Below are 14,779 nucleotides of genomic sequence, written 5' to 3' on the forward strand. Positions count from 1 at the left end.
CACAGTTTAATATTTTAGAACAATAAAATATTTTATAGATAATTATTTAAGCAACAGTGAAGATCACCTGCTTCGGCATGGCCTGGAGTCTAGCGATATAATTGTAGAAGTCACCAGCAGTGGACATGGGGAGAGAGTTCACCCAGCTTGTCGGGTTGCCTTGTGGCCCCTCTAGGAAACTCACTGGGTTCAGGTAGCTGTAGCTGCAGAAACAAGGAATATATATATATATTTTTTTTTTTTTTTTTTTTTTTTTTTTTTTTTTTTTTTTTTTTTTTTTTTTTTGGTCAAACCAGTCCTGGGATGGCAGTCTTTCTACATACTCCGTAATGATGTAGTTCTGGAGAATGGCAATCCTCTTTTAGACGAACACCAGGCAGTGATTTGTGAAAACAATTACAACCTTGCCCAAATTCCCTTTCGACTTTGTCTTTTGCGAAGATACTAATTGATCACGATAATGGTTTTGTCGTTCAAATTTGAAGGATATAATCAAGGTGCATTTTGAGGCGGACAAAATATACAGTAACACATTAGCCACTGTGGACCAATCGGCCTCGGTGGCGTCGTGGTTAGGTCATCGGTCTACAGGCTGGTAGGTACTGGGTTCGGATCCCAGTCGAAACATGGGATTTTTAATCCAGATACCGACTCCAAACTCTGAGTGAGTGCTCCGCAAGGCTCAATGGGTAGGTGTAAACCAATTGAACCGACCAGTGATCCATGACTGGTTCAACAAAGGCCATGGTTTGTGCTATCCTGCCTGTGGGAAGCGCAAATAAAAGATCCCTGGCTGCCTGTCGTAAAAGAGTAGCCTATGTGGCGACAGCGGGTTTCCCCATAAAAACAGTATCAGAATGACCATATGTTTGACGTCTAATAGCCGATGATAATATAAAAAAAATCAATGTGCTCTAGTGGCGTCCTTAAATAAAACAAACTTTACTGTGGACCAAGGCAGGTCACATGAGGTCCAAGGGGTTAACGTGCACATTCAGAGCAAGCTGCTATAGCGCACGCCTGTCATGGGTGCAGGTGTCGACGTATACCGGCTTCTCTGTCCAGGACAGGAAAGGGTTTGGGGGTAGGTAGGAGGAGTAGGGACCGCCCGCACTGGCACGTGCAAGAGAGCACCAGCAGCCCGACCAGTGTCGGTAGCGGGCGGTGGCTCTGTGGACCTTCACACAGCTACTTGAATAATTATACACGTTTTGTACCAGACAGCCCAAACCGGCCTCGGTGGTGTCGCGGTTAAGTCATCAGACATAGGGCTGGTAGGTACAGGGTTTGCAGCCCGGTACCGGCTCCCACCCAGAATGAGTTTTAACGACTCAATGGGTAGGTGTAAAACCACTACAGCATCTTCTTTCTCACTAACCACTGACCACTAACAACTAACCCACTGTCCTGCACAGATTGCCAGGATAGCTGAGGTGTGTGTTCAGGACAGCGTACGTGAACCTTAATTGGATATAACCACGAAAATAAGTTGAAATGAAATGAATGAACCAGACAGCTATCGTGCAGTAACTTCCATCTATGACCAAAATGGATACATGTATAACAAACTGAAGGCAGACTAATAAACGTTGGTTTAAGGCATTGCCGTTGCCGGGATTTCAGTACTGTCATGGCGAGACAGGCAAATATAAAATGCGATGGGAGAGGGAGATGTGATTGAGGGGCGTGGCCCTATGCCCTTCTAGCTACGGCAGTGTTTAAGGATGCCGCAGCATAACATATTGCTTATCAGTTTGTTAGGGTTAAGAAGAAGGGGCATCATCATCAACAACAATATCATCATCATCATCATCATCATCATCAAGACCATCTTCATCATGAAGACCATCATGATCTTCTTCATCATTATTATAATACCGATTGCCATAATCATCTTTATCGTTATCATCATTATCAGCATCAGCATCATCAGAGAGTATACAACTCACTGTGTCCAGTTATATCCCTCGATGTACGTGCTCAGCATGCTACTCAAGATGTCGTAGTTAACCTTGTCTGACGCCTTCAACTCATCAGCAGGTATTAAATTCAGACGATCGAAAATCTCCTCAGCTTTAGCCTGACAAACACCAATATAAAAAATGCAATTATATAATGACCTTCAACGGTCAACGATATTTGTATTGCCATTTTCAAAATGTGTATACATTGCTCTCTCTCTCTCTCTCTCTCTCTCTCTCCTCTCTCTCTCTCTCTCCTCTCTCTCTCTCTCTCTCTCTCTTTCTTTGTCTCTGTCTCTGTCTGTCTGTCTGTCTCTCTTTCTCTCTCTCTCTCCCTCTCTGTCGCTGTCTCTCTATCTTTCTGTCTCTGTCTCTGTATCTCTCAGTCTCTCTCTGATTCTGTATCTCTAACTCTCTGTCTTTCTTTGTCTCTACCTCTGTCTGTGTGTGTGTGTGTGTGTGTGTGTGTGTGTGTCTCTCTCTCTCTCTCTCTCTCTCTCTCTCTCTCTCTCTCTCTCTCTCTCTCTCTCTCTCTCTCTCTCTCTCTCTCTCTCTCTCTCTCTCTCTCTCTCTCTCTCTCTCTCTCTCTCTCTGTCTTTCTCTTTCTCGCAAATGGAACTTTGATGACATATTTCTTGATAATGCTTCAGATGGTTTGCATTCTCAGAACAACATCCTTGGGCCACAGTTGGATAAGAACACACTGTCTGATTAGATCACACAACCCAAGGGCGAACCCAGGAATTATTATAGGGAGGGGACCGATGTCTAAGGAGCACATGGACTTATCCCTGAAGAGGGCACTTCAATAAAATTATTAACAAAATTAACATTCGTAAAATGGAAAAATGGAAACTGAACAAATTACTCAAAAAGAGAGTACTTAAAAACAATTCGGGGTGACAGATCCCTCTGATCCCGCTACGTGGATCCGCCCTTGCAACTAATACCTTTCTGACGTCGAACATGCTGATGTTGAATGATTCCAGCTTGTCGTTGTATTTGTGGATGTCGCGGTATGTCGCCGACGTGGGCCGGTCCTCCATTCTCCAGGCAAAGAAATCTCCGTGAAGGCGATTCAAGTCTCCGGTCGCATCTCCTGAACACGACAAAATAAAATGTACAAGTTTTGTTTTGTTTTGTTTAACGACAACCCTGTAGTCGCATATTGGTTAATTAATCAGCGACTATTGGATGCTAAACATTTGCATGAATGAGTAATTTTTACGCGTTGAGAGAGAGAGAGAGAGAGAGGGGAGGGAGAGAGAGAGAGAGAGAGAACGAGAGAGAGAGAGAACGAGAGAGAGAGAGAGAGAGAGAGAGAGAGACAGGGACAGAGACAGAGAGAGAGAGAGAGAGACAGGAGAGAGACAGATAGAGGAAGGGAGAGATGGGGAGAGAGAGAGAGAGAGAGAGAGAGAGAGAGAGGGAGGGAGGGAGAGAGAGAGAGAGAGAGAGAGAGAGAGAACGAGAGAGAGACAGGGACAGAGACAGAAAGAGAGAGAGAGAGACAGGAGAGAGACAGATAGAGGAAGGGAGAGATGGGGGGGAGAGAGAGAGAGAGAGAGAGAGAGAGAGAGAGAGAGAGAGACAGAGAGAGACAGAGAGAGAGAGAGAGAGGGGAGACACGCATAGAGAGGGAGACACACATAGAGACAGACAGACATACAGAGAGACAGACAGACAGAGAGAGAGAGAGAAGAGATACAGAGAGAGACAGAGACAGAGAGTGTGGGAGGGAGAGAGTGTGGGATGGAGACAAGTACTCTTATCGGAAAGCAGTTTGGTTTCGTTTATATACACTTTCCCCGTTGAAAAGGACATGACATACCACAGCCTTCGAGATACTTATTGTGGGTCAGTGGTTGGGATTGTGGAAGAGATGAGTCTATCGAGAGCGATCGATCCAGTGACCCATCACACTTCAAGGAAGTGCTCTACCACTGAGCTACATCCCGCCCTACATCTGTATAATAAAACCTATATAACACATTATGGCATATCAATAAATACATAAAGACCGGCCTCGGTAGTGTAGTGGTTAGCTAACCGGATTTAAGGCTAGTAGGTACAGGGTTCGCATCCCGGTACCGGCCTCCACCCAGAGCGAGTTTAACGACTCATCGGGTAGGTGTATGGCCATTGCTACCAACTTCTCACTATCTCTCTCTCTCTATGTCTCACTAACCACTAACAATTAACCCTCTGTCTTGGACAGACAGCCCAGATAGCTAAGATGTGTGCCCAGGACAGAGTGCTTGGACCTTTAAGTGGATATAAGCACGAAAATAAGTTTAAAAAAAACAAAACAAAACAATACATTAAGGATTCCCTTTGACTCATTTATTTCAAAGTATGTTTGGCATTTCTAAGAAAAATTAAATTACGAACGAAATTAGTATAGGCATATCGTCGCGTGAGAGCCAGAAGGACTAAGTGCATCAAAATTCATTTTTAAAAAGCCGAGATAATGAAGGAAAACTGTTTTTCTTGATCAGTATTTAAGACGTCGAATTTGTTTTAATGACGAGGAAAGCTAAACATATTTACGATTTCTTTGTATATTTGCGGTATTTATAGCATATTAGGTGTTTTAGTTATTTGCTTAAATAGTTGTAGTTACGACAATTATTCATGATTAAATTAAATGCGTCATTTACGATCAACAGTATATCAAGTAAATTTAAAATTTATTCTGAAAGAACCATCACTTCTAAAACATTTCAGTTTTGCAAATCACATATTTATTTTTAAAAGGCGGAAGCTTGTAAATGGAAAATATTTAGAAGCTAACATTCAAAAAGGAACACAAGTAGAAGTATGTATTAATAAAATCACCACTTAAACAAAATATTACGTGAAAAAAAGTTATTTTACTTTTGTAAATAATAATACGATAAATAAAAACACCAATTGAGCAAAATAATAATGTGATTTTGTGTGACCTTATCTGGTGCAGGGTTTCTGCCAGAGGGTAAAATATTTTTGCAGAATTTCTTTTTTAAGGTAACTTTTTGACAAAATTAATTACTCTTATCATTACCGTATGATTTTATTAATCCTAAACCAAAACTTAACCCATTTTCTTTCTGAGGGAGGACCCCCCCCCCCCCCCCCCTCCCCCTCCCAATATCTCTGTTGACTGTGGTTGCATTCAATTCCATAGAGCCATACCCAAAATGTTCTATTTGGCAGAAACACTGTGGTGGTAGTGATCCATGTTCGTTGTTTGATGATGGTGCATCAGAATCAGACGACTTGTCCATACAAAACCTTTTTTCTAGGCAAGTATTCGTTCCTGATGAGTCATTAGAAAAGCTGATGTCATGTGTGCAGTGTTCTTTCCGTGTTCTTTGCACCATGGGAGTCCTGGTTCTGCTGCCTCAGGGTGTACTTCACTAGTTTCAAGAATACCTGGTTTATCAGCTAGTGCAACAGACAAACCAGAATAGTTAAGCAAACTGAAACTGGTATCCTTTAATGAAGAAACTATGTTTAGCAGCTTATTGATTTGGGATACACCGGATTCAAGTGAAGCTCATTCCAATGAGGGTGTGTACTGAATATCAAATCCATGTTCACCTGTTGAGTATGCAGGATTCTCTCCAGGTTATATTGAGTGAACAGTAAACCCTGCAGCTTCTGCTGTGCGTTGGGTGTACTTTCCGGGTTCTGTTGTGTGTTCACTGCACACTCCAGGTTTTGTTGTGTATTTGGTGATCTCTCCGGGTTCTGTTGTGTGTCCAGTGATCTCTCCAGGTTATAATGTGTGTTCAGTGATCTCTTCAGATTCTGTTGTGTCCAGTGATCTCTCCAGGTTCTATTGTGTGTTCAATGATCTCTCCAGGTTCTATAGTGTGTCCAGTGATCTCTCCAGGTTCTGTTGTGTGTTGGGTGTACTCTCCGGGTTCTGTTGCGTGTTCAGTGCACACTCCTGGTTTTATTGTGTATTTGATGATCTCTCCAGGTTCTGTTGTGTGTCCAGTGATCTACCCAGGTTCCATTGTGTGTCCGGTGATCTCTCCAGGTTCTGTTGTGTATTTGGTGATCTCTCCAGGTTCTGTTGTGTGTTGGGTGTACTCTCCGGGTTCTGTTGTGGGTTCAGTGCACACTCCTGGTTTTATTGTGTATTTGGTGATCTCTCCGGGTTCTGTTGTGTGTCCAGTGATCTCTCCAGGTTCCATTGTGTGTTCAGTGATCTCTCCAGGTTCTGTTGTGTATTTTGGTGATCTCTCCAGGTTCTGTTATGTATCCAGTGATTTTTCCAGGTTCTATCGTGTGTTCGGTGATCAATTCAGGTTATGATGTGTGTTCAGTGATCTCTCCGGGTTCTGTTGTGTGTTCAGTGATCTCTCCAGGTTCTATTGTGTGTTCGGTGATCTCCCCAGGTTCTATTGTGTTCAGTGATCTCTTCAGGTTCTTCTGTGTTCAGATATCTCTCCAGGTTATGTATGATGTGTTTTCAGTGATATATACAGACTATGTTATGTGCAGTGTTCTCTCCGTGTTTTGTTGAGTGTTAAGTGATCAATCCTCCGGTTTCTGTTGTGTGTACTAAATTATTTTCTGAGTGTTCTGTCGTGTTCTTCTTCAGGTTCTGTTGTGTGTACTATGTCACGTTCAGGTTCTGTTGTGTGTGCCACGTCATGTTCAGGTTTTGTTGTGAGTTCTCTATTATGTTCAGGTTCTGTTGTGAGTGCTATGTCATGTTCAGGTTCTGTCGCAAGTGACTGGATAAAGGCCGTGGTATGTGCTGTCCTGTCTGTGGGGAAGTGCATATAAAAGATACCTTGCTGCATTAGGAAAAATGTAGCGGGTTTCCTCTGACGACTATGAGTCATAATAAACCAAATGGTTGACATCCAATAGCCGATGATTAATTAATCAATGTGCTCTAGTGGTGTTGTTAAACAAAACAAACAAACTGTCGCAAGTGCTATGTCACGTTCATTTTCTATGGTGATTATTTTCTCATGTTCAGCTTTTTGCTATGTTATGTTCAGGTCTTGTTGTCATTGATGTGCCAAGTTCTGTTGTGTGTGCTATATATCATGTTCAGGTCCTGTTGTGTGAGCTATGTTATGTTCATGTTCTGTTGTGTGTGCTATATTGTGCTAATTTTTTGGTGTGTGTGTTGTGTCATGTTCACATTTAACATTTTGTTGCTTAGCTTAGCTTAGTAACTGGTTTAGCGTGTCCATAGTCCATATACTACTAGGGTTTCGAACACGCCTATCCCGAGTCCGGCCTCCGATAGGATCGGGTGTCTGATTTAGGACAGGAATATTCTGTTGCAAATATTTGTTAACTGTATAGTTAATCAAAGTTCATAAATCTTGCTATCGTTTATGTTGAGGCCATATTCACTTTATTAACTTTTTAACCTTACGTCTGATTACAAGTTGTCTTTTGTTACTGAACTTTATCTTGGATCACTTACAATGACGTTTGTATGTGCAATATTGTTAATCCATAATGCCTACATTAGGGCAATCCTGTAGATCTTCAAATGCAGCTGAAAGGCGGAATTTGATCACCGTAACATATAATTAAATACATGTACATCTAAATTCAGTGTGATTATGCTTGAACTTTGGTCGTATATGCCACATGTACAACATTATTATGAATTAAAATTGTATCTACAGATACAAATTACATGTTGGAAACTTTGCTTCAATTAAAAATATTTCAAAATAGATATTTGTTTTTCAAGAAAATTCACCAAAACATGTTTATTATTATAATTATGGTTCCCATAAAATAGCAAACCATACAAACATTAATGTTACTGCAATTCCTATTTATATATATATATTATATATATATATATATATATAATATATATATATATATATATATATATATATACAGTCGACCTTCGATAACTCAAACTTCGATCTTTCGTAAACGTCGATCTCTCGAAGTGAAACGGCGGTCCCGACCGAACTGCTATACAAACTAGTAATAACAGACTTCGAACACTCAAACTTCGAACATTCGAAAAACTCTATCTCTCAAAGTAATTTTGTGGTCCCACCATAAAAAAAATAAGGGATATTGCACTTCCAAAACTCGAAGTTTGTGAAGTGACTGAGCCTTTTAACTGTACCGGTAATACTTTAAAGAAAAATGAATTGTCACCCAAGCCAAGCGTGAGTGTCCCGACTGGTCTCGGCTATCGATGATACACGCGGTAATTACAGAATAATAGATCGCCGACTATGCAGAACGAAATGATCCTACATGCCTGCATTGGGTTGTCGGTGTTTGTACACGGCAGCGGGCCTCATTACACAAAGTACGGATAGTCTTGTAATCTTCAAAAACCTGTTGTAATAACAATTAACGCTGTTTGTTTTTTCTCTTAAACGAGTGCAAAAAAGTACATAACCTAGTGCTATTTGGCATACTTCCGGTTATATGTAAGTATGTGCTTTCAGTTTTCTTTTCTCTTTTTTTTACTTTACTGTCAATTAATACAATAAAAGTACATAGAGATGTACGTCAAATTGATCGGATTTATCTCGTTTCTGTTAATATTTACTTAGTTTTATCATATACACAGAAGAAATGTGCTAACATCCGATATCAACGAAATGATAATACTGCAATGCAGTTTCACTTTGAGGTCTGCTGTACGAATTTCGAACACTCGAACTCCCTGAAACTCGAACTATTTCGTCGTCCCCTTCAACTTCGAGTTAACGAAGTTTGACTGTATATATATATATATATATATATATATATATATATATATATATATATATATATAGACACCATTCTTGTCTGTTGCCAAATGGTTCGTTGCATGCAGTACCAAATGTTTTTCTTAAATAGACCGGGCTCTCACAACGACAAAAGTCATATTATTTTTAGGATTCAAGCACATAAATATATTGACATAATGTATGTTCTATTGTACTTCGCATTTGTAATTTCTATCACTGACCGAATACATATGTGTAGTATTTGGCACATACGACCTATATCATACATAATTATATAACGAACTGTATTTAAAAAGGGTGTATCTACCACACATGACCAGTCGTGTTCACATAATGGACAACAAGCAAATCGGAAGAAAGTCGTATGTGTCAGACTGTCAGTTACGTCTATTTTCGTGTAAATTGGTATCTGTGATTCACTTACGACCATTTAAATCCTTCTGTATAAGCGATGCTATTAGTGACACAGCTACGATTTTTTGTGACAATATGTAATCGGGGATGGCGATTCCGAATATGCAAAAAAGACGTTTTAGGTCGTATCTGCCACTTACGACCTTTTAGCTCTCAGGCGACGATATATCCATATTAAGCTACTCTAAACATTAGGATTGAAATGTTAGCAAATTGTAATTTTAATAATTAAAAATTAATAACTGACCACTTTTATACCTCCTTGAATAACTACACAATTAGAATAAATACAAACCTAATTCTTTTCTTTTTTTTAAACATTAAAGGTCCTATGTCAAAGTTGAAACTGCAATATTTCGTTATTTTCACATTTATTTGTAATAAATCAGGGGCGTAGAGTTTTTGTTTGAGGCGGCAACTGAGTAGTTAATAGTCTAAAACTCCTTAAGAAAAGAATTTTCTTTAAGTTTCTATATTTTTTTCCGGATTTTTTTTCGGGGGAGGGGGACAACTGCCCCCCCCCCCCCCCCCCCCCCCACCCCACCCCCCAGCTACGGCCCTGTAAATAACTACAGATTAATTGATCCCACGCGTGCGTACTCTTTCCATAATCAACTCAGTACATTTTTTTTTTTTTGTAAAAGTAAATGGTATTATTTGATTGTAAATTTTTTTATAGTCATATAGGCGAAGGTATAAACTTTTTAGCGGGGACCGCCATTATTGCAACTTTGACACAGCACCTTTAATGTTTAAGTTTGTAGTAAATTCCAAACGTACCGTGAACAACTGTCAGCAGAGACAGCAACACGACAAGTACAGCCATTCTGAAAAACAAAACACAAGCACCAATAGTATTTGTTGATAGACAATAAAAAGTTACTGATCCTGTCTTACAAGGTATTCAGTTTTCTGATTAAAATAAAAGTTAAGTCCGTTTTGTTTAATTACACCACTAGATAAAAATTGATTTAGTAATTATCTTTTGGATGTCAAAATTTTTTCCACCAACAGCGAGAAATCTTTTATATGCATTTTCCCACGGGCATGACATCACTTACCACGATCTTTTATATAGCATTCGTTGTAATAGAAGCTCACATTTATAAACGTAACGACTCACTGATTTGAAATCAAAGTATCCCCAAGATAAAAGATCCTTTGTTGCTAATGTAAATATTTGGCGGATTTCCTCTGTTGCTAATGTAAATATTTAGCGGATTTCCTCTTACGACTATGAGTCACAATTATCCAATGAATGACATCCGATAGCCGATGATTAATAAACGAATGTGCTCTAGTGATGTTGTTAAACAAAACGAACTTCAACATTAATATTTTATTGTTATTATTATTATGTTTAAAGCACCTCCAGTTATTTTAGAACAGGTACGACCCAAATTACTGTTTTCCTGTTTTGATTTTTGTGTTACTGTCAGACATTACGTGTCAGGAGGTAATGATGTCAGCATTAGTCATCCTAATGTGTTCACTTCCTAAGGAATAATTTAGTTTTACCTTTATTTTGACAACGCACTCAGGAAAGCGTGCTTGAATCTTAATTGCATATAAGCATGAAAATAAAGTTAACTAAAGTTTGTTTTGTTTAACGACACCACTAGAGGACATTGATTTATTAATCATCGGCTATTGGATGTCAAACATATGGTCATTTTGACAGTTATAGAGAGGAAACCCGCTACATTTTTCATTAGTAGCAAGGGTTCTTCTATATGCACCATCCCAGACAGGACAGCACCTACCATGGCCTTTGTTATACCAATCGTGATGCACTAGCCGCAACGAGAAATAGCCCAATGGGCCCACCGATATGGATCGATCCCAAAACGACCGCGCATCAGGCGAGCGCTTTACCGTTGGGCTACATTTCGCCAAAAAAGCACGAATATAAATATGTACATAAATTATCGAGTATCACACGCTAAAACATTCTTTATTTTTCGAAATGCCAATAATGACTCTCTACAGCTCTTCACCTTCACAGAAATAAAATATTACCCATATAATCTACTTGTCAGTGAAAACAAACCCCTGTCAGAAGTTCTCGGTGACGCCCATGTAAAGAAGAAGATTTCTCCCACACTCCACACGCACACTCCACACGCTCTTGTACCGGGTAATCTTATCTTGATGGTCCTTGACTCGACACCGAGTATTACTAATGACCCAATAAAATAATAAAACTCGTCGAGAGACCCTGTTGGCGCAGTAAAACTGGATTAATCACGATGATCGGTGTTTATCTTTCTCGCACTCGATTTATTGCCATCATCGGATTTATCCTCGGTTGTCTTCCGGTGTAACAGCCCAAAATATACCCACCCACCCCCCGCTAAACTATACCCGGGGTTAAAGTGGGCTAGCCCGTTTTATACCCCTAACCCTAACCCTAACCCTCATTTTTTATTACTAACCTGTATACAAAATAGATAAGTAATTATAAACACTTTAAAAGAAAAGCAACTATTGCTTTCATAAAAGATAGGTATATTCTGGGCTAGCCTGTTTTATACCCCGGGGTATATTCTGGGCTGGTCTAGTTTATACCCCGGGTATAGTTTGGCGGGGGGTATATTTTGGGCTATTACACCTGTACCAAAAATGGGAGGGAAAGGAATGATTGTTTAAAGACACCTCAGTATTATTTTAAACCAAAGTTAAAGGTGGGTTTTGGGTTTTTTCAAGAAGTTTGTTTTGTTTAACGACGCCACTGGAGCACATTGATTAATTAATCATCGGCTATTGGATGTCAAACGTTTGGTAATTCTGAAACGTAGTCATCAGAGGAAACCCTGTACATTGTTGATATACTAGTCGTGGTGCACTGGCTGGAACGAGAAATAGCCAACAATGGGTCCACCGACGGGGATCGATCCTAGACTGACCGCACCTTAGGCGAGCGCTTTACCATGATTATGATGATGGTGGTGATGATGATGATGATTGAGGTGATTGTGGTGGTGATGATGGTGATGATGATGATTATGATGGTGGTGATGATGATGATGATGGTGATGGTTATTATGCTGATGATGACAATGGAGGTGGTGGTGGTGGCGATGATGGTGATAACGTAATAAATAAGAATGTGCAAAATATGCACTCACTGGGTGTCTCTCCACACACACACCCCCCCCCCCCCACCATCCTAACCAGTCCCCCACGACTGATATATCAAATGCAGCGGCATGTGCTCTTCTGTCTGGAAAACAAATATCCCTTGCTGTTACAGGGTTCCCTCTAAAGATTACGTGTCAGACAGGATTGAAAGCCAACAACCGATGATGAATGTGTTCTAGTGGTGTCGTTAAACAAACTTGAACTGTTTTGAATCTTGGTCAAGTGGTTAATGGAAAAGATTAATCGCTCACAAAGTTTACCGTAGCCTTACGTTTAAGTTTTTAAACAAAACGTTGGGATTTTTAGATAGTTTTAAAGACAATTTTATTATATAAGTTATATCATTTATTATAAATACATTGGCACGACTGAAAACAAACGGTTTCTTGCCGTGGCTCTGTGACCAGGCCATTTTACATGCATACCACAACTTAATGCAACTTGTTAACGTATATTTCGCAACAAAAGTTCTCGAGTGTAACCGGCGTCATCTCATTGTTTGGCAGTTCTGAATGTGCACGTAAAACCCTATGACATGACATGTCGACTCACAAACTACGACTATCATGGGATGACCTGAGCAAAGAGAGCGAAGTAAAAAAAACTTGCCAAACGACGGACGCTTTTCTTACGAAAAAGATAAAAGGTATAATATAACTGGCCAATAAAATAAATACGTTTACGAAATATCTTGAACAACTACAATCACCCCAAAAATAATAAAATGTCAGTTAAATATGACTATTGACTTTGTTGCGTTCGGCGAATTGTTTTTTATATTGCATGTTGTTTAGAGATGAATTTATTTAACAGCTGACACTGTCGAATGCGTTCTCAACTCAAACCGTGTCTGGCATATGACTGGTACCGGCACCGTAAATATGTTTAACATGTCATACATTTCATTCCGTCTCGAATAAAATCATTGGTGGAACTTCGATTTCAATACCCTTCTTGAATTAACAATCGAGGGGGGGGGGGGGGGGGGGGGGGGGGGGGGGGTGGGGGCAATTGACTTAAATATTATTCACAAAAGCGATTCCGATGCCGTCAGTACACCAAATAGAAAACGAAAGCTATGCCCAATTCCAAAATTTAAACACATTGATTGGTGTGGGTTTTTTACTACACGCGCGTTTAGTGATTCAGTTCAAACTATGAATCCTTGTCTGTTAATAATAACATTATGCTCATCATACTGCCCCTCATTATACTGCTCCACTTTTTTCGGGGGGGGGGGGGGGGGGGGGGGGATTTTTAATGCCCGAATCTCGATAACGTTTATTTACATTTGCATTAATCACTACCAAACAGCTATATATGTTTGCAAACGAACCACTACGCATTTTACATGGATTAATGAGTATTAAAGTACAAAATAGAAATGTATTGTTTCACAGTGTAACTAGTTCTGTTCACTTATATACTGGTCTTAGAAAAAAATATGCGTATCGCCCCTTGCTTCTGCCAAATCTGTCAATGATCGTATCCATATTTGAGTACGGTCGCTCTATGTTATGAGTGCGACACTGCCCAGTCGTACCTGGCCCATAGTCGAGCACAGGTAGGTTTTCACAACGTGTCACACATTTAATGTAGTTAAAGTGCACTGCTCTTAAAGTCTTATCAAAAAATGTACGCGCTACGACCTCAAAATATCTGAAATAAAATATTAAAAACCCATCACAAATAGCTTCAGAATGCACCTCTGAGCATCTACATTAAAAACATTTCCGGGGAAGCATGCCCCTGAACCCCCTAGACCTCTCGCGCTCTTATAAATTTTGTTCCACCCAATATCTCAACGCACCCACCCACCCACCCCCCGCAAAAATGGCTGGCTACGGGCCTGTATATACAATATTCGTAAGTTAGACCAAACATCAAATTAGGGTCGTATCGGGTTACATGGGTCTACCACTCTGGAAAAGTTGCTGAACTTTATGTTATGTATAATCATGTACGTTATAAAAACGTGTGATACTTGCATACCATATCGATATATAGGGTGTATACTACCAAATCAAATCCCATAGACGACAATAGTAACATATGTGGCTAAAACTCCTACCTGCAACGTATCAACCGACATAAACGCCACGGATATAAATACTACCACCCCTCACACTTAAAGTGAATCAGAAAAAAATGGGGGTCAAGCTGCTCGTTTCTGAGATAACGGGTAGCGTCTATGACTACCCTAGTTCCGCACAAAATTCGAGTACTTTTTTTTTACAGGTACCCCATACATGTTTCAAGCACAAGACTACTTGACACATTGGTACTAGATGAAATAAAATTGCATTTTTTTTTAACCCAGATAAAACTATTATTTTTTACAACCAACACACTCATATTTATAACCAATCACAGGACTTGTGGTGTTCACTTCTCTATCAAAAGCGGTGCACCTCCAACTTTGACCCAGCCGGAAGTTATTTGGTATAGTACTACCTATAGGACTTCTCCCTATGCTTGTAAATGTGTATCAAAGTACTGATGGTATCGCTAACGATCTCGACCAATGTTCTC

At 39.9% G+C, this 14,779-nt stretch overlaps 1 protein-coding gene across 1 annotated transcript in view; it reads right to left on the bottom strand.

Annotated features, from left to right (window-relative positions):
* LOC121369351 overlaps positions 1-1,987 on the bottom strand; it is a 25,063-nt gene extending 23,076 nt beyond the window's left edge. Inside the window, exons 1-2 of the mRNA XM_041494414.1 lie at positions 1,950-1,987; positions 68-203 (exon numbers count right to left, since the gene is read on the bottom strand). Of these exons, the coding sequence (XP_041350348.1) occupies positions 68-203; positions 1,950-1,987 (174 nt within the window). The remainder of the gene's footprint in view (positions 1-67; positions 204-1,949) is intronic.
* Between the last annotated feature and the right edge of the window lie 12,792 nt (positions 1,988-14,779).

The sequence above is a fragment of the Gigantopelta aegis genome, chromosome 1 (genome assembly GCF_016097555.1).
Source record: "Gigantopelta aegis isolate Gae_Host chromosome 1, Gae_host_genome, whole genome shotgun sequence".
In the NCBI taxonomy this organism is placed as follows: Eukaryota; Metazoa; Mollusca; class Gastropoda; order Neomphalida; family Peltospiridae; genus Gigantopelta; species Gigantopelta aegis.